The 19799-nt window shown below is 38.1% G+C and overlaps 1 protein-coding gene across 1 annotated transcript; it reads right to left on the bottom strand.

Annotated features, from left to right (window-relative positions):
- Positions 1-7: 7 nt before the first annotated feature.
- On the bottom strand, positions 8-15875 carry LOC143284271 (protein N-terminal asparagine amidohydrolase-like). Its single transcript, XM_076590962.1, has 10 exons — positions 15530-15875; positions 12007-12109; positions 10159-10224; positions 9190-9298; positions 8144-8217; positions 7088-7141; positions 6204-6257; positions 4824-4924; positions 3444-3557; positions 8-1411 (listed from the first exon to the last, which is right to left on the bottom strand). Exons 1-10 carry the CDS (start codon positions 15611-15613, stop codon positions 1250-1252), a joined length of 921 nt encoding a protein of 306 aa, XP_076447077.1. The 5' UTR covers positions 15614-15875; the 3' UTR covers positions 8-1249.
- Positions 15876-19799: the final 3924 nt, after the last annotated feature.

Raw genomic sequence — 19799 nt, 5'->3', positions numbered from 1 at the left:
TCACCCACCCCCCAGTTTTTGTAGCTGGAGACACAAAACTGAATGAACAACAAGCAAGCCAGCATGCCCAAGTGTCAAAATAACAAAGCCGTTTTCACCAGAATCCCTGTCAGCAAACGAATCATCACTGGTGACAAGGTCACTCATTTCCTGAGCTTTGTCAACTTCAGTGTCACTCATTGTTTACAAAAATACGAAGATCTGGACTTGTAAACTCGGTCAAAGTTTGTGCAAACACAAGCATGGAGGCAGTAACACCAGAACGAGGCAGTTTTACGAAGGCTGCCGATCATAGCCGTACAATGTCGGACCTTATGTAAACAGAGCCACGATTGTGGCCCATCGCACTTCACCGGGAAAACCACAATCGTGGCTCATCGCGCTCTCCGGGTTAAGTATTCTCTTTAGAAATAAACATCTTTGCAGCATGTCAATATAGGTTGAATTCCTGCTGGTATGTCAGGTTTTTGGGTAATGTTTGTGTTTCCTTTAGGTGTTGACCACTTTTCAGCATGTTAGAAACATTGGATGAACAAAAACACACAAAAAAAAACCACAGTCATACAATAAAAGAAATATGTGTCAGAAAGAGTGTCTGTAAATTTGCTGTCTATATGGACGGAAGTCTAATACACAAATCCCTTGAAGTCACTCCATACATTCTTTTGTCATTTCCTTTGCACAGTTACAAAGGCTTCCTCAAGTAACTTTAAAGGATCATTATGACCATTCATTCATAAACATTTGTCATTTTCCGGCTGGGCTGCCCTTGTGACTCAAAAGTTCAAAAATCTTCCCCCATAACTTTCTGGTCACCTTCCTGTCTCAAAAACACACTCATGAAAGAAAATTCCCATAGACACAGTGACAAACACATTAGAAAAGTTATCACAGGTTACCAACAGGTAGATTACAAATATAACTTGTGTATAAATAGAAAAAACAAATGACAAATATGGATATGTGTGTAATGTGGCTCATTTTTCTCCCATTCACTATTTCTCCTCATTTCAGTTCATAAAACAAAACTTTGTTTGTGTGGATACAAGTGCCAACCACAATATTTTCTACAATAACTTCAACCCAGCAGTGGGTAAGGTCTTGAAGAACATGGGGGGGGAGTTGAGATTTACGCTTTTTCCCACTTCCCATCGGGCAGTATGGAGTATTTATGCTTTTTCCCACTTTCCATTGGGCAGTTTGGAGTATTTATGCTTTTTCCCACTTCCCATTGGGCAGTTTGGAGTATTTATGCTTTTTCCCACTTCCCATTGGGCAGTTTGGAGTAACAGCGTGGAATGTTTCCCTGGAAGAGTGCAGTGGAGTCAGGAAAGTCCTTCATGTGCTGGAGACACGCCCTCACGTCATTCTCAAAGGATTCTGGCTCCTGGGCAGGAGATGTTGACATATACTGCAAACATACACAATATTTATGTAGTGTATTGCAATACTGTTTTGTCACAACAGATTTCCCTGTGAGAAATTTATGTTGCTCTCCTCAGGGAGAGCACATTGCCATAGTGCAGCACTACCCACTTTTGTCTTTTTTCTGTCCTCATGTATATTTGTTTTATTACCAGTGGAAGTTTTTCTACAGAATTTTGACACAAAAAGCCCCTTTGTTGCACTGCGTTCTTTAAATCAATATACGCTTTGTGTATGTTTCACATGGGACCTGAGTTTATTGTCTCATCTGAAATACTAGCACCAAGACCACCACTCATGGTCAAGTGTAGGGTGGGGAGGTAAAAATCCCTGTCTGTTGCATGGCTCAAACTCATGGACACTCTCTTTCTAGTTGGGCACATTGATGCCAGGCCACTGCTCCAGCCCCTGTGAGATAAAATATGCTGCTCACTGACTGTACATTAAACACAGTATGTGTGGCAACTGTCTGGCAATGATTGCTGGTATGACCATGGAAAAGAGGGATTGCTGTACATGCAGCTATAAACACTACACTAATACAACAAAACTGTACAACTGCACTAACAGTTAAATTTATATCATAGCCAGATCAACTGCAATGCAGATGGGACATACACTACACAGTATGAATGTATGACATGCAACTTTACCTCACTGCTGAGAAAACAACACATTGTATGTCTGCGATGACCATGATGGCTAAGTTACTAGCAATTCAAAGGGCCATCCCAAAGGTTTGAACCCAGCAGCGCCAGATGGGCTAAGAATGGAGACTTAACTGATTTTAATATATAAGCCCAATTGTAGTTTGAGCTTTTTCATATGAATATTTATACACACTGATGATCAAATATACATATATCCGTATCAATGGTTATTTAGTGGCTTAAGACATGTGCAGTACCCCTGAAACAAAAGTTTTGTTGCCTAACTGCAGAGTAAAAATCATGTGTGAAATGAAGTTGTTGTCATACCGATCTAGTCTAGCCAACAACAAAAGCCAGAGCAGATTAAGTAAAACAATGCAAAATCATGGAGCAATGAATGCCGTGGCAAAACAGTTAGCATCATGGACTAATGACTTGGAGGATGCACCTTTAAGTCCCAACAGAGGTGGCAATATTTCAGTCTGTTGTAAGCTCCTACCGATTGTGGAGTCAGAGTGTGCCATGGGCTTCAATGGGAAGGTGGGGACCACACAGCTGAAGATCATCCACTTCAAGGATCTGTCTTACAATATATTTCAAAACAACTTGTCTGTAAAAACTGAAACTGGAAAGTAAGGTGCTGCAAACCCCCTTTGTTACCTGTGATTCAAGATATGACAATGTGACAAAAATATAACAGATGCCACAAAAACTGTCAATGCCACTTTCAAAATAATTCTTGAAGGCAGAATATTTGAAGATGGCTTCTGGGGTGCCTTTTCAGCTGTACTGGCTTAAGGAACATGCACTTACTTCTCCAACTGCAAGTGAAGTTTGTTTATGTAGATTTTTTTGATGATGAATGATGATGGGGGTGATGATAATACAGCTATAGGCTTGGGACTACTTGACAAGGCTGTATTCTCATAACACATCCTGGCATCAACCAGGCTGAGATATAAAACACCAGCAGTGTTGGCTGGGAAATTTGAGGGACAACTCAAAGAAGCATTGTGAAGCAAATGACCCTTGACTGCGTGGTCCCAGTCTTCCCATTTGAGCCCGTAGCACACTCAGCACTGGATGGGAGCAGGCCACAAGCCAAAACCCCTCCACATCTGATAGGGATCAAATCTGCACCCTCCAAATCTTCAGTCTGTGATGCTAACCAGTTTGCCACAGTGGTTCGCTAATGTAGATATTCACTCCATCCATGTGGAGCTGTTCTGGTCACCAATGTGTCATGAGAAGTATCTCACAGAAATTTTTTTTGTTTGGAGGTTTGTTTTCTTTGTTTTGTTTTTTCAAAAATCACAATAAGTTGCGGGCATCAAAGGGTTAAAGCATTGTAGATCAAATGAAACTGACCTGTCTATACATTGCATTGGATAAGCTGAGCAGGTAGTCAATGTTTCTTAAAGGTGTGTACTTGAATGGGCCAATGGACAGCTGTTTTTGCTGCCAGTTGTAAACCAGCAAGTTCTGGAAAAGAAAAAAAAAAAAATCACAGGGAACTCTGAATATGCTGAATGCTCTTTTTTGTTGTTGTTTTTTCATGCAAACAAAGTATTACTCAGTTCTGTGCATATGCAAATTCAAACAAGGCAAAAACACTCTCACATGTATGCATACATACATACATACATGAACAAGCCTACAAGCTCACACACACACACACACACACACACACACACATCAAACCTAGTGTTAGTGAACATCTCAAGGAATATTGCTCTTGACAAAATGATAACAAATATTCATCATTGCTTTTAAGTTACCATTATCAAAAACATTCATTTTCATTAAGAAATGACCTGACAAAACCTTTTCATAGTACACCAATCGGAATATAAAATTATGTCAATTACCACAAACAAATTTATTCATGCTTTAATCATGTGAGCAAACCACGTTGCTACCAACTATTGTCTAATCAGAACAGAACAAGAGCACATGTAACTGTCATAAGAACCATGTATATGATTAAAACACAAGCTTTAGTGATATGGATAATTATATATTAGCACCTATCCTTGGTCGGAGATCAAGTTCTAAGCACTTTACAAATATGGGGTCATTTGCACAACAGGCTGACTACCTGGGTAGAGCTGACTGATGGCTGCCTTTGGGCGCTCATCAATCATTTCCTGTCATTCGATCAGATTTCAGGCATGCACACGTACACACTAAGACAAACATGTAAGATCTTATGTGTTTGACCATTTTTTTTAATACCCCGCATTGTAGGCAGCCATACTCCATTTTTAGGGGTGTGCATGCTGCCTATGTTCTTGTTTCCCTAACCCACTGAACACTGACATGCACAGATTAAAAGATCTTTAATGTGAGTATTTGATCTTCTGCGTGCAAATTCACATGAAGGGGATTCAGGCACTAGCAGGTCTGCACATACGCTGACCTGGGAGATCGGAAAAATCCCCACCCTTTACCCACCAGGCACTGTCACTGAGATTATAACCCGGGACGCTCAGATTGAAAGTCCAACCATGTAACCACATGGCTATTGCACCCGTAGTGCACATACACATGCAATGCATACATAACCCACATTACCCATTTTTCCTTTTTATGGACACAGTCTCACGAGTGATTATACATCTTTTCACCCTCAGTCATGACTGAACAATATGGATGCTAATAAGAGTACTACTGAATACAGAAGACACACACACATACACGAACACACATACACACACACACACACACACACACACATGTACATCTTACACTTCGCCCTCCACCAAAGACATAGGCAGACCGTAAGGGTTGGTCAGGACCATGGTCAGGAAAAGTGGCATTGAAGATCCTTCCTGTCTCCATGTCCACTGCTACAAAAATGAACATTACACACACAGTAAGATTCTGATATACTTTCAAGAAATCTACCACACACATACACACAATACAAACTTAAAATTTATTCATTGTATGTACAAAAGAGCATTAAAATTAGTATTGCTGAAGTCAAACTCCTTGACCCATATGGATTATAAACTACTTAATGTATTATCTTTCCACTACAGGCTTTTCTTCAACAAGGCTGTTTGCATGCATAATGTGATATATGGACATTCTCCCAAAAAGATTATAGAAACTTTTAAAACTAATGACCACAGACACAACCGTATGTTATGTACACCTAGACCTAGAAACAACCTTTATAAATCCAGCTTCCTATACTCTGGTGGAAATTTATGGAATAACCTTTCACTCATTTTAAAAGATATAACAAATATATTCGTTTTAGAAAAATCATCTTATTAACTGTCCAAAAGATGAACAATAATACAAATCTGTTAGTTACCACTTAATTCATGATTTGTGAAATGTTTTGTATATGCCTTTGGTGGCGGTTTGCCTGTCGTATGAGGGTGTATGTGTATGCGAAATGGGATGTGTTGTAAATTGGTGTACGTGTACGTGTACGTGTTTTTGTGCATGAGTGTGAAACAGAAACACTAATGTGTATTTAATTTTCTCATGATTCTTGTATGCATGTAACTATATTTTCAGTAATTTTGTGTGGTTTTTTTTCTATGCATCTCCCCACTCTTTCTTTTTCTCTTTTTTTTTTCAGATGGCTTGATGTAAAAAAAGCAGTCATTGTTTATTCAATTACCATCTTGAAATAAAAATTTTGACACACACACACGCACACGCACACTCTCTGTGTCTCTCCTGTTCTTTTGCTCACTCTCTCTCTCATGCATATACTTGCTGACACAAAAACTGAAATGTTAAACAATTTTAATAACTGAAATGAGGTATTAAGTTTTCCATTTATTTGATATTTCATCATGTCTTGCTGAATTTACTTCCTCTAAACAATGACTTGAGTTCCATGTAAGAAATATCAAAATCTCAGTGGTGAAAAATGTTATATAATTCTTTTTTGTTTCTTTTTTTGTTTCTAATCTCTCTTTTTCTTCTGCATTTGTTGGTTCCAACTCAAACACACATTTACGCATTCACTGTGTGTCTGAGCTAAATACTGGTAAGTCTTCTTCATGATTTAACGCACATAAAATCCACCACAGTTTATTTTACAAGTCTGAAACAAAATTATCAACAGTTTCTTGTGCAAAGCAACAGTCATATGTTACTCACCAATGCCATATATGATCGGGAAAGGAATTCCTTGCTTGTAAACTGTGTTGTGCTCTGCAGCAGGGAAGCAAACACACACACACACACACACACACACACACACACACACACATTCACACATACAACACACACTTCGTGCTGAAGCAAAATTTTGAAATAGGCTATTTCTGCAGAATGAAGAAAAATCATTTCAGTGGGTCGCAGTATAGTATGTGTACTTAAAATCATTTTCATTTCCAGTCTACAATCTGTGTTGTAAGAAATATGTTAAGCTATGGAACAGCCTTGAAGATCTATCATTTGGTATTGATATGGAGTAGATTCCCAGGCCCACTCAAGATGTTTCTAACAGCCGGCATCAGCTACAAGCTGAATCTCTTGTTATTTTTCTTGAAATGAGAGCTTGAGCATTTTTCACAAAATCAGTAAATGCATCACGATTAAGCTGTCCCAGCAACATTAAAATGTCTTCTTTTTTTTCTTTTTTTCTTTTTTTTTTTTAACTTACTCATTCATGAAACCAGACTTGCAATTTTGAGGTTCTGCAGTAAAAACATTTCCATCTCCCTTTTAATTCATGTTACACTTATCATCTCACCTGCTTTAACTTATTTCTAAACCTTTTTTTTTTGGGGGGGGGGGGGGTAGGCTTTTATCATATCAGTAAATAACCTGCACTCTAAAACTTCTTGATGGGAATTAAACTGTCTGCCAAGCAGCAGTGGCCTGGAAACTGTATGCCTTTGTTTCGTTTTGGAGCAAAACTTGCCACACTTCTTTATTGATTGAGTCAGGTTTGTGTTGATCTCACAGGAAGCTGGTCTGGCCTGATTCAGCCTGGGCACAACTGTCCACAAATGACAATGAGCAAGAAAGTTACCCACCTCCAATACAAGCAGTGACCAGATGGATATCAGCATCACACCTGACCAAGGCATCTGGCAACAGAACCACAAAAAATAACTGATTGTCCATACAGTACTGTGACAGCAAATCAAATCATCAGAAATAACTGATTGTCCATACAGTACTGTGACAGCAAATCAAATCATCAGAAATAACTGACTGTCCATACAGTACTGTGACAGCAAATCAAATCATCAGAAAAAACTGATTGTCCATACAGTACTGTGACAGCAAATCAAATCATCAGAAGTAACTGACTGTCCATACAGTACTGTGACAGCAATCGGATCATATTGCTTAAAGCCCAACTGACTACAAATAGGACATTTAAGGGCTGACTGTAACAGCATACAGAAGCATAAATATACCTGCCAATAAAGATCAGCTAACTACTTTATTACCCATCAATTAAGAGTGATATCTGTGATTCCTACCTAAAAACAGATCTTTGTGTCACATCTCACACACAAAAATCTGACAATGAAGCCCTGGATAATAACTGACACAGAAAATACAGGACGCAGAGATCAACTTTCCATTTAGAAATATTCCTGTTACTTCCCCAGTTCAATGCTCAGCTTATATCAGAGACTGACATAAGCTTACATTTAGGCAAACAGCAAAGTGAGAGCTGTATGATCAATGGTATCTCTATTGCAATGGGAATTCATTTACAGTTTGGTCTTTTGTGAAGGACTGACTATCATACTAGGGGAAAAAATTGCACTGTCTCTTTGTGCTGCAGCCTTGGTAGTTGGTCTTTGGGAACCATCCCAGCACTGACTGTTCAAAAACCCTCTTGGACGAGAGATTGGTGATGTAACTTGGGGAAGACACTCTGCACTATCATCCAATTCTAGCTCAGATAGTTGGAACAGCAGTTGCCTCCTCTGCTATCCTGATGGTCATACACACACACACACACACACACACACACACACACACACACATGCAAACAAAATTCCTGGATTTGATATTCTTCATCACGTCACTCCAGTCTTAAATGAGAGTATTTGTGGTGACAAATCACTCACCAAAGATATCCATGGAAACATCTTCAGAGTTTCTCCGTTCATCATCAAACCCTCCAACAAGATGCAACTCCAATCTGTAACAATTACACCATACATAGAATCACAGCTTTCACACTAAATCTCTGTTCTCACTGATATGTCAATGAGTAAAAAGAATGGGAAAGAAGTATGTGAAGTCATCTCTCATTTATTTTCGAGCAAACATTTCCGCCAACCATTCACTGAGAGAAGTAGATCAGTATCTGTGACACTGAAAACTATTTCTTATCAGGCAAACAATTAAGACAAAGTGATTACCACACACAAGAAATGATACACAACAAACACTGATGAGTAAATGAAACAGAGTTCATGTGCACTCATGCTCTAATTAATGTAGTGGTAATCAGTGACAAATCACATTCTTACTGAGGCAGTTTTCTTGGATCTGTCATGTTCCCCACCCCACCCACCCCTTCACCCTCCGTGTTTTTGTGCAAACATATCTTAATCTCTGTGCTGGAGATATAGTGTTGTCTGTTCTGCCTTTCTCACACCACTGAACAGACATGCACACACACATAGTGCACATGCTTTTGAACACACACATGCAAACACAAAGAACAAGCATTCACAGACATACTCTTTCTCAAACACATGTATGTGCAATATACATATGCAAACACACATTCACATGCATGCGCACAAATATACACAATTTTACAAGTACAAAAACAGTACACACCTGTCTTCAAATTCACACACACACACACACACACACACACACAAACACACATACACACGTTTGTTTTTATTTGCATATAAATGTGCAAACAAACACTCACAAATACATATGCAAACATAATCACATACCTGTTCCAATACACACACACACAAGTGCACACACAAAGTGCACACACAAGTGCACATACAAGAGCACACACACACACACACACACAAACACACACATTTTTGTGCATGTCTGCATATAAACAAGCAAACAAACACACACATATGCATACACAAACGCATGTCTGTTCAAATATGAAAACAGCACATGTACATACCTGCCTTCTGGCTTCATGACAGACAAATCATTCACCAACTTGATCATACTGTGCAGTCCTTGCTGTGTGTTACTGCCATCAAAATGCAGAACACTTGTTGCCCCAGAACCTAACACACACAAAAAGATGAACATACTGTTTTGGAGACTACTATAGGTCTTGTAGAACACCCACTGCAACAAAACCTTCTACGTTCAAGAGAACATAAGATACACTGCTGGGTTTTGCAGGGCTTGCTGTTCACAACTATAACCAAAACCATTACACAAACTACAAGAATACTCAAATTTCCTAAAATGGTTTGTACAGAACATCTGTTGTCCCTGTATGTATCACTTACAGAACAGTTTATGACGCTTCAAGATTCCAAAGAGGCTTTACAGAACATATACTGTCACTGTATTTCTTGGTAGTCTAGTCCATCGCAGTCTGTAGATGACACAGTCTACATTCTCAATCACGGGAGTGCAAAGTGCTCTACAGTTCTTGACTGGAAGCACACAGGTTCCTGCAAGAGTCACAAGGTGTTTGGAGTGGAGCAGCCAGACATCATCGTTGACTCTGTTCAAAGGCAGTTGTGACTGGAAATCTGCAATGACCATGCTGGTCTGTTTGCTGCAGGGCATTATTGTCCCTGTGCCTACATCTACCTCATAAAGAAGATCAGAATATGTTGCCTTGAAAATTTAAAAGCAATACTTGTTTTGGACTCCTATTAACCCTATACTTAGCTGCACTTATATATATATATACACACACATATATATATATGACACCTCTCCCATTATAGGCATATCACTGTGGGATTGTTTGGATCCTGAAGGGCTCCAACCCAACAAAGCTGTGTGTGTGTGTGTGTCTGTGTCTGTGTGTCTGTATATCTGTGTGTTTAGCAATAGATATATGGCAGATGAACAGACAGACTGGACTAAAATAAATAGCTCAAGCAATGGTAGTCAAGATCATTACCTGTATGTCTGAGAACACCAATATGACATGTTGTGGCATCTTCAGATCCAATGATCTTGATCACATCTGAGACATATAGACAGTTTTCCATCACACAATGATTCATTATGTATTACCAAGCTGAGTCAACGTTTAAAAGAAATTTGCATTTGGTAGCTAAAAGAACAACAACAGTAAAAACTAAACAAAACAAAACAAACAAAAAACCATGTTCATGGCTGGAATGGGACTGAGAATGAGTGATAAGTTTTAAAAAAAAGGCAAAAAAAAAAAGCAAAAAAAAAGAAAAGCAGAAAGAATCATTGATAAATAAGAGGCAGATACATGAGATTGGCAGAAGTATCACTTAAATAGACACAGGGAGGGATAAACGGATGGATGGACAGACTGATGGACAAACATACTAAACGGACTAACAGAAAGACATAAGGATGGATAGTGGATAGACAGACAGAATAGATAACTGACAGCTGGATGGACAGATTGATGGACAAACTGGGACTGACAGGCAGACATAAGGTAGGATAGTGGACACCAGTTGCTGAGGAATAGTGGTTATCTCACAGACTGACCACTGGGAGGATGCAGACTCAAGCCCCACCAAATGTGGGATCTTTTGGCCTGTGACAGGCTTCTACCAAGAGATAAGTATGTAATGGGCTCAAATAGGATGACTGGGACCATACAGCTGAGAGTCATCCAGTTCGCTGATGCACCTTTCAAAGCATTGTTCAAAATTCCTGACCAACACGTGGGTGTCTCTTAGGCCTGGTTGATGCCAGTATATGGTAAGAAAGGAAGCCCAGATTAAAGCCTTGTCATGCCGTCTGAAACCTAAACAGCAGCAGCAGCAGCATTCTTGCCATAATTCATCATCAACAACAACAACAACAAAATTGTCCTATATTCTTTGACATGATACAGGTGATGGGATATCAGTAACAACAAACACATCAACAAAAAAGAAAAAACAGTGGAAAGACAGACAAATAGGGTAAACACTCATGTGATTTAACAATACATCGTTTCACACACAGTGCATTCTGTTGCTGTCATTGTGGGTTTTCACAGATCTGTGAATGTCTTTGAATTTGATCACTGATCATAATGCTCATATTAATTCAAAGTATCCATCCAATAAATCCCCCCTTCCCCTACTTCTTTAAAGAAACCTGGTAAATGTCAGATAACTGGTGAGATTTGTCAGTTCTATCACCATTGCATAGTTGTATTTCTAAAGACAGGAACTTTTTCACAATCATGACACAGTATCTGGCACAGCTAGGCTTCTTTTTTATTTACGAAAAACTGACACAATTAAGTACTCCACCAGGTCAAGGCTTGACAGAATTAGGTCAACTGTTGTTTATACACACAAACACACACACACACACACACACACACACACACAATTACACTGACACACACTCTTTTTCTCTATATTAATCAATATTTTGCTTTCTTTTTGTCTCAATTATATTGTGAAATCCTGCCAGTAAAACTAAATTGTCTCAAATTAACAAACCTTACCTGCGGAGGCTGAACATTAATCCCTTCATATAAAGCACCAGATATAAACAAGGTGGAGATATTGAGTCTCACTAAGCAAACTGACCAAAAATTTCAATGAAGATAATTGGGTAACATATCTTCAATCAAAAGGATGTAAAAAATACTACAGTATGAAATGAAATTGACTGAATACAAGCCAGTACACAGACTCAGCACCCAATTCCCAAAAATTCACAGTTGAAGACAAACTCACACATATATATATAAACCTCAAAATGTTCAATACACTTGCTGCTCTTGTACTGAAATCACAAAAGAAATATCAAAAGACCTTACCATCATCTGGAGTTGTTCCTCCATATTCTCTTTGTCCCACGTATAGAAGCCCCTTTGGACCTACAACCTCTGGTTTGTGCTTAGTTAGTTGTTTGGAAGCATCCTGCAACAATTTCTAAATTGTACAACATGTAAAAATATAAGAAAATATGTTATTTTTACAATGACTATAAAAATAATAAAGTCATCTCCTTCTCTACCCACTTCTTCTTTGGCAAGGACTGGGTTTTGACGAATGTTTATAGCCCAGCAGTGGAGTCTGCTAACCTAATGGTATGAAAAGTGGGTGGCCCATAGTTCATCAATAACTTGGTCTAAAAGGTTAAAACTTTGTACATGTGGTGCTGCTGGTTAGTTACTCTTAGCTGAGCCAGTATGCTGACCCATATTGGCCTGGAAGAGCCCCAACAAAGGAGCATCTGTGAGGCTGGGTTGCAGGTTGTTCCACTGTTGCAATCAATAGTATTGTATCACAACATAGCCATTTTTTAATCTTTTTCAGATATATTTTTTACTGTTTTAGACAATATTTCTTTAAGTATGTTTTCTTTCTAAAACTGGACCAGTTAAAATCTTAACTTTGAAATTAGCAAGCTGTTCTCCAGGGACATGTTTTTGCCAACTCAACGGCGGGGTGACCATCCCCTACCGGGCGGGTTCCCAAGTGGTAAATGGGGGGGTGGCCCTCAGATATGAGGGTTAGCTATGATACTCGTAGCCTTGGACCAACTGGTGATGTTCCTGTCAGGATGGAACAGGGCAGGATGCCACACTGTTACACTCACTGAAATACCCCATGTGTCCTACGATGACTTCAGTATCAATCATGTGATCAAGAGGCATATTATAACCTCAGGTACCTGGGTGGGATCCTCATAGAACCCCCCCCCCCTTCCACCTCCCCAACTCCCTACCCCGTGCTCACAGGGCAGGTTTTGGGGCCATGAGCCAAGGGAGAGGTAACCCCGACAGATATCCCAAGTGCTGAAGACAGAGGTGTTGGGCCGTATGGCACACTCTAACAAACCACAACATCATGCATCACCACCTATGACAAAGTCAAGACAGCCACAATACAGATGGCACTAGCCCATCAAGGTCCCTCTAGGGTGAGGCAGCACCAGGCTCCAAGCCTCAATGGAGTCCACCTGCAGCAATTGGAGGTCACTCATGTCCATCTTGTCACACCATGGGACAGCAGAAGAAAACAACTTGCTGTTCTAATTAATTTTGTCTTAAATTCAATCAAATGATTCATATTTCTTCATGTCCCTTTGTTTAACGGAAAGAAGTTGAAAATTTTTCCAATTAGGTCATGTATAGACTGACAGTGAGATGAGTCACTTTGATCACAAATGGACACACAATTATAAAATGATCATGAAAAAGATGGAAAAAATGCAAGTTTCTAAAGTTAGTACATAAGCACTGGTGTCACAGCAAGTCATTAGAAAATTAATTTGACCAAATAAACAAGTCCAAATTTTGAATGATTTCAACATGAATGTTTTAGAATATTAAAAAGATTATAAAAAGAAAAGAAAAGAAGAAAGCAATAACTATGAAACCTTTGTTCCTTTCTCATATGCTCTTAATTTCTCTGGCACTCTCATGGTTTTACTTTTTAAAACCTTAAAAAAAAGTGTGCCACATTAAGTTTTCATTATGATACAAAGATCCAGGGTCTAGATATGGAAGAATTAGTTTGCCTTTTTGTGTGTGTGTGTGTTTGACAGGAACCAGAAGCATGGTCCTTTGGTACAAAATGAAAAATTTCATTTTAATGCCTTGCCCCGGTCTGTGTCACTGAAGTTGAAATGCTGAATAATGTTGATTATCAGCTCAAGCATAAAAAACAAAGTATTCAATAATCAAAACAATAACCTCTGCCCAATCTAATCAAGCAGTGATCTGTCTGCCTGACAATAATGTATGACTGTTGGGGGGAAATAGGGCTTTTTTCTTCTTCTTCTTCATTTCCTGTTGTTTACATGCAGTGTCTCAGCACCTAAACAATTTGACAAAATAAAAATAAAATATGTGTCCATCCCTTTTTGTTGATTTGATAAACCAATAATTACATTGTACTTTTCTGCAAGCCAGTCCAGCTGATTGTTTGACACATGTTGTTTTATTAATAGTACCATGCAGTGTATACAGCTATACACATGTTATAAAATGCCATGATATAGATGACAAGGTGGAGCACAATATTATGAGTAAGGTGGAGAACAATATCATGAGTAAAAACTAAATGAAGGGTTGAAATAATTATAAATGAATTGATCCAATAATGCAGTCAGTTAACACAGAAATAGCAGACTAGTTTAGATGGTAAGAAGACAAACAAATCTGCAAATAATTTGATAGACTGAAAAAGACCCACTCAGAAAATCAAATTGATACAATGAAGAAGTGACTAATCTATGGTCCTATAGAAAAATAGCAGATATAAAAATGCAATGCAATTTGGATATTGTCTACTATCTCCTAACAACCAGGTATGAGAGAGAGAGAGAGAAAGTGAGAGAGAGAGAGAAAGAGGGAGAGAGAGAAAGAGAGAGAGAGAGAGAGAGGTCAAGACAAGACAAGACAAGACAAAATTCTTTATTTTGAGGATAATAGATAAGCACTAGTGTGCTTTTTTACATCCAGTCCCCACCGTGAATAGGGTCCACACAACACAATACTAAATAAAATTAAAGCATGATGTTAGTAGAATTACATAACAGAGGAGAAAAAATAATCCCAAATCTTAAAAAAAGAAAACACACACACACACACACACACACACACACACACACACACACACACACACACACACACACACACACGGCATACAAGCACAAGCATGTGTTAGTACAATGCATAGGAAAAATTGAACAAAATGAAAGAAACAAACACACACAACACACACTGCACCACAGACCAGAATGGGGGATGGAGGGTGAGGGAGGTTCTCAGTCAACCATACACATTTGACAAACAGTATCATTAAAATGAATGGTTTACATGACACATTATGGCACAAGGTGGGAAAGGCAATGTTTTTTTAAGGTGGTTGGACAATGGTATTCCCATGTTGTTTAATTGTTTCTGGGAGTGAGTTCCATAGGGTTGCGCCTGAGTAAACCAGGCTGGATTTGAACAAGTCAGTTCTTGGTATTGCGATATGGACTTTGGGGGTTCCTTGTTGAATTTACAGAAAATTTAGAGAGAGAGCGAGAGACAAGACAAGACAAATTCTTTATTATCGAGGATAATAGATCAGCACTGGCAAGCTTTTTTCATCCAGTCCCCGCCCTGAAACAGGATCTACACTACATAATACTACATTATATATGTCATTGCATGCACTACACAATGATACTTAAAGTCATAGAATGCGAATACTATACTATATAAAGGCATAAGCATGGTAAAAATAACACACACACACACACACACACACACACGCACACGCACAGAGAGAGAGGGAGAGAGAGGGAGAGAGCGAGAGAGAGAGAGACAGAGAGAGAATTACCTGAAATGTATTATATGAGTGAAAAAAGTCTTTCACCGAAGATGGCGCTTTATGCACAACACGATTTTGAATATGAAGTGGCATAACTGTATATTATATTATTGGTCACCAACTTCTAGTTTCGATTTTGATTTCAGCGGAAACCGAGTGGTTATTTTATCTATTTATTTATTTATCTATCTATTTATTTATAAACAATCCTTTGTCTGTCTTCGGATCTAAAATTGTCTCTTCCGAACGAGTACTCAGTAGACTGCTTGATCCCTGTAAAGTATACGAAACACTGATTAAAAATCTCAACACCCTGTCGTTCGAGGCGATCCATTTACCAACACGAACCTGCTCGTCCGTGAATCACCAAGCACATGTATACTATACACACGGTAACCGTAACCAGGAGGAGAAGGCAGCATCGTTTCTTATTCTCCCTCCACCCGTTTTAAATGAGGTGGCGGTCGGTTCCATACATCAGTATACCTAACTCGGTTACAGGAGCAAACTTATCTTCTGTTAGTATTTGATGAAGCCTGACAACATACCCATTCAAAAAATGAAAATAGTTTTAGCCCTTTTAACCATTCAGCTCAACCAAATATCTTGCGTACAGTCCTGTACACAAATTCTGATAATGGTCTCCTTAACAAGAAAAATGAACTACTTGCTTTAATTGGATGATATAAAACCCAGTATAATAGCAATCACGGAAGCTAAAGCTAAAAATCAAAAAGATTTCAATTATTCTGAATATGAAATTCCAGGTTTTGATCTTTTCCACAATCAGAATCCAAAAAGAGCTGTTGTTTTGTACATAAAAGAGAGTATGAATGCGAAAGAATGTAGTTTAATGAACGATACAGATTTTGAAGAGTGTATGTTTGTGGATCTTGTAAGCGGAGATGGACAAAAAAACCTTGTTTGGTTGTGTATATAGAAGCCCAAACAGTACCAAAGATAATGAAGATAGACTATTTGAACTCTTGCATAGAGATTGCCTACATAAATATGACTGTGTCTGCATAGTAGGAAATTTTAATTACCCCAATGTAGATTGGACAGGAGGGTGGACTGGTGAAGGTGATGACAAATTTAGAGAATGCACACGAAATGCATTTTTATACCAAATGGTAAATAAACCCACAAGAAGAAGAAAAGGACAAAAAACTAACATACTCGATTTGGTTCTTGTAAACAATGAACAAATACTTTCGGACATTGAACATTTGTCCCCACTGGATAAAAGTGACCATGAAGTTCTTGCCTTCTGTCTATATATTGCAGACCAAAAATGTAAAGAAAAGAAAGAGGAGATGAAGTATAATATGAACAAGGCAAATTACAATAATATGAGATTGGACATAAAATCCATAGACTGGAAATGCCTATACGACAAGGATGTAAATGACAGTTGGGAATATATTAAAAAGAAATTACACTCAACTATAAATAAAAACATTCCTAAAATGAGATACATCAAACGAGAGAAATATAAACCCATGTGGCTCGATAAAAAAGCTATGCGGACTATCAAAAAGAAATATAACTTATATCAGAGATTTTTGAATACAAAAAATGGTAAAGATTATCAAAAATATATTGAAACAAGAAACCTATGTAACAAACAGATCAAAAGTGCAACTAAAGAATTTGAGAAAAAGCTCTCTAAAGATGGCAAATCTAATCAAAAAGGCTTTTGGAAATATGTCCAAACTAAAACTAAATCAAAAATTGGAATAAGCCCCCTAATTGACAAAGATGGCACGAAATCTGTAAGTGACAAAGAAAAAGCCAATACTCTTAACAGTTTCTTCTCAAGTGTTTTTACAAAGGAGAAATTTGATAACATACCAAATCTGGACCCTGGATCTAGATCAAATGGCAAAATGGTAACTGACATTAAAATTACAAGTGAATCTGTAAAACAAAAGTTGAAAAAACTAAATCCAAATAAAGCTCAGGGCCCAGATGCAGTACCAGCAAGGATTCTGAAAGAGTTAAGTGAAGAGCTAGAAGAACCACTAAGCATATTGTTTAATAAATCAGTTGGACAAATGGTAATACCAGATGACTGGAAGATGGCTACAGTAACGCCAATATTTAAAAAAAGGTACAAGAACTGACCCTGGAAACTACAGACCTGTTAGTTTGACTTGAATAACATGTAAAGTTCTGGAATCATATGTAAGAGATACTATTGTTGATCATATGACAGAAAATTGTTTGTATGCGGAATGCCAACACGGATTTCGGAAACACAGATCATGTGTAACTCAATTACTAGAAGTCATGGAAGACTTCACACGAATGATAAACAGAGGCGAAGATATTGATGTGCTTTACTTAGACTTTAAGAAAGCTTTTGATTCTGTGCCACACCAGAGATTATTAAAAAAGATAGAATCTTATGGAATATCAGGAAAAGTATTAAATTGGACTAGGGATTTTCTAACTAACCGAAAACAAAGAGTTAAGGTTGGAGATAGTTATTCAGAGGAAGCAATGGTCCTTAGTGGAATTCCACAGGGTAGTATTTTAGGACCCATACTTTTTACATTATTCATAAATGACTTGCCTCAAACAGTGTCAAGTGTATGTAAAATTTTTGCAGACGACACTAAACTTTACTGTTCACCAAGTTCGCGACATATAATGCAAAATGACATTGACTCCTTGATATAATGGTCTGAAAAATGGAACTTATACTTTAATGCTTCCAAATGCAAAGTATTACACATTGGTCGAACAAACCCAAAACATAACTATGTAATGAAAAATGACGACGAAATAACCAATATTGTGAAATGTGAAGAGGAGAAAGACTTAGGGGTGACGTTTGATAAAGACTTACTGTTTGACAGACATATTAACCAAGTTGTTAACAAGGCAAATCAAAGGCTGGGTATTATTAAACGTACTTTTTCGTTTATTGATAAGGATATTTTTCTCCGACTTTATAAAGCTCTTGTAAGACCTCTCTTGGAGTATGGTCTCCCTGCCTGGTGTCCTAGACTAATACGTCAATCAATTACTATTGAAAGAGTGCAAAGACGTGCTACTAAACTGGTGCATGAAATTAAGGATTTGTCTTACGAAGAAAGACTGAAATTCCCCAAATTAACCTCAATGAAAGCAAGACGAAAAAGAGGAGATTTGATTCAAGCCTATAAGATACTAATATGGAAACAAGAAACAGTGTTGATAAAATTTATAAACAGAGACATAACAATAACACAAGGAAATTTGCTTCCAGTTATAGGGTTACTAACGACTGGAACAAAGTAACCACTAACATCAAGTATGCTTCCAATACCAGCAACTTCAAGAACCTTATCGATAATCACAAAATTTTAAAAGACATCTGGTTTGACTTTGATGGTCCAAGATAATTGGAACTGGGTCTACTTAGACTGAGACAAGACTGATAACGACATAGCATAAAGAAGGCCGTGAGGCCTTGTGCAAACCATAAATTTTTTTTAATGAGACGGGGCGTAAAAAGCCGTGAGGCTACGATGATCAACATCAGCCCCAAACCTGAACCTGAACCTGAACCTGAACAACAATTTTTCCATCAGTATAAACTTGGGACATCTTTTCATGTAGTGCCGACTGTCTTTTTATTATTTGTACAAATATTTTTCCATCGTTATTTCCATCACTATAAACTTGGCACACCTTTACATGTTGTGCCGACTACCTTTATTGCTGTGTGTGTGTGTGTGTGTGTGTGTGTGTGTGTGTGTGTGTGTGTGTATGTGTGTGTGTGTAAAACATCAGGTATGCGACCATAAAAAGAAACATAAACAATCCACAAGGTAAGAAGAATGAAATTATTTGTGTCGTGACCAAGTTTTTATTTCTCGCATTAATGGCGTCACCGCTGCCATCGCAAACACAAACACACACACACACACACACACACACCACTGCGGTATCATTGCAGCAGCAAAATGTACAAGTTATTGTTGTGAAGCCATCGTAGCTATACTGCCATAGCAGCAAGGTGAAATTTCCTCTATTTGGTTAGTTTTTTTTCTCCGCAATTAACATCCTTCCAATTTGGAGCATAACAGAAAAATATTTATCGACATGTTGATTGTAGCTACTGGAAGATGAAAAATTCATGTGTGACGCCAAAATTGCACAGCTGTCTTCAATATAGGACGGTATCAGTTTTATGCCAAAGATTTTTGACGAAAGAAAGTCCAGTATATTTGGAAACAGCTATAATCTAAAGACCTTTTACTGTCCAGCTCTCCCTAAGTTTCTTATC

The sequence above is a fragment of the Babylonia areolata genome, chromosome 1 (assembly GCF_041734735.1).
Source record: "Babylonia areolata isolate BAREFJ2019XMU chromosome 1, ASM4173473v1, whole genome shotgun sequence".
In the NCBI taxonomy this organism is placed as follows: Eukaryota; Metazoa; Mollusca; class Gastropoda; order Neogastropoda; family Buccinidae; genus Babylonia; species Babylonia areolata.
This window is presented reverse-complemented; position numbering and strand designations above follow the sequence as displayed.

Coding starts and splice junctions, on each gene's coding strand:
- LOC143284271 (XM_076590962.1), bottom strand. CDS start 15,613: ATGCCACTTCATATTCAAAATCGTGTTGTGCATAAAGCGCCATCTTCG. Junction 7,142..8,143: donor TGTTTCCATGGATATCTTTG/GTGAGTGATTTG, acceptor TTCTGTTGCCAG/ATGCCTTGGTCAGGTGTGAT. Junction 6,258..7,087: donor GGTCACTGCTTGTATTGGAG/GTGGGTAACTTT, acceptor TCCCTGCTGCAG/AGCACAACACAGTTTACAAG.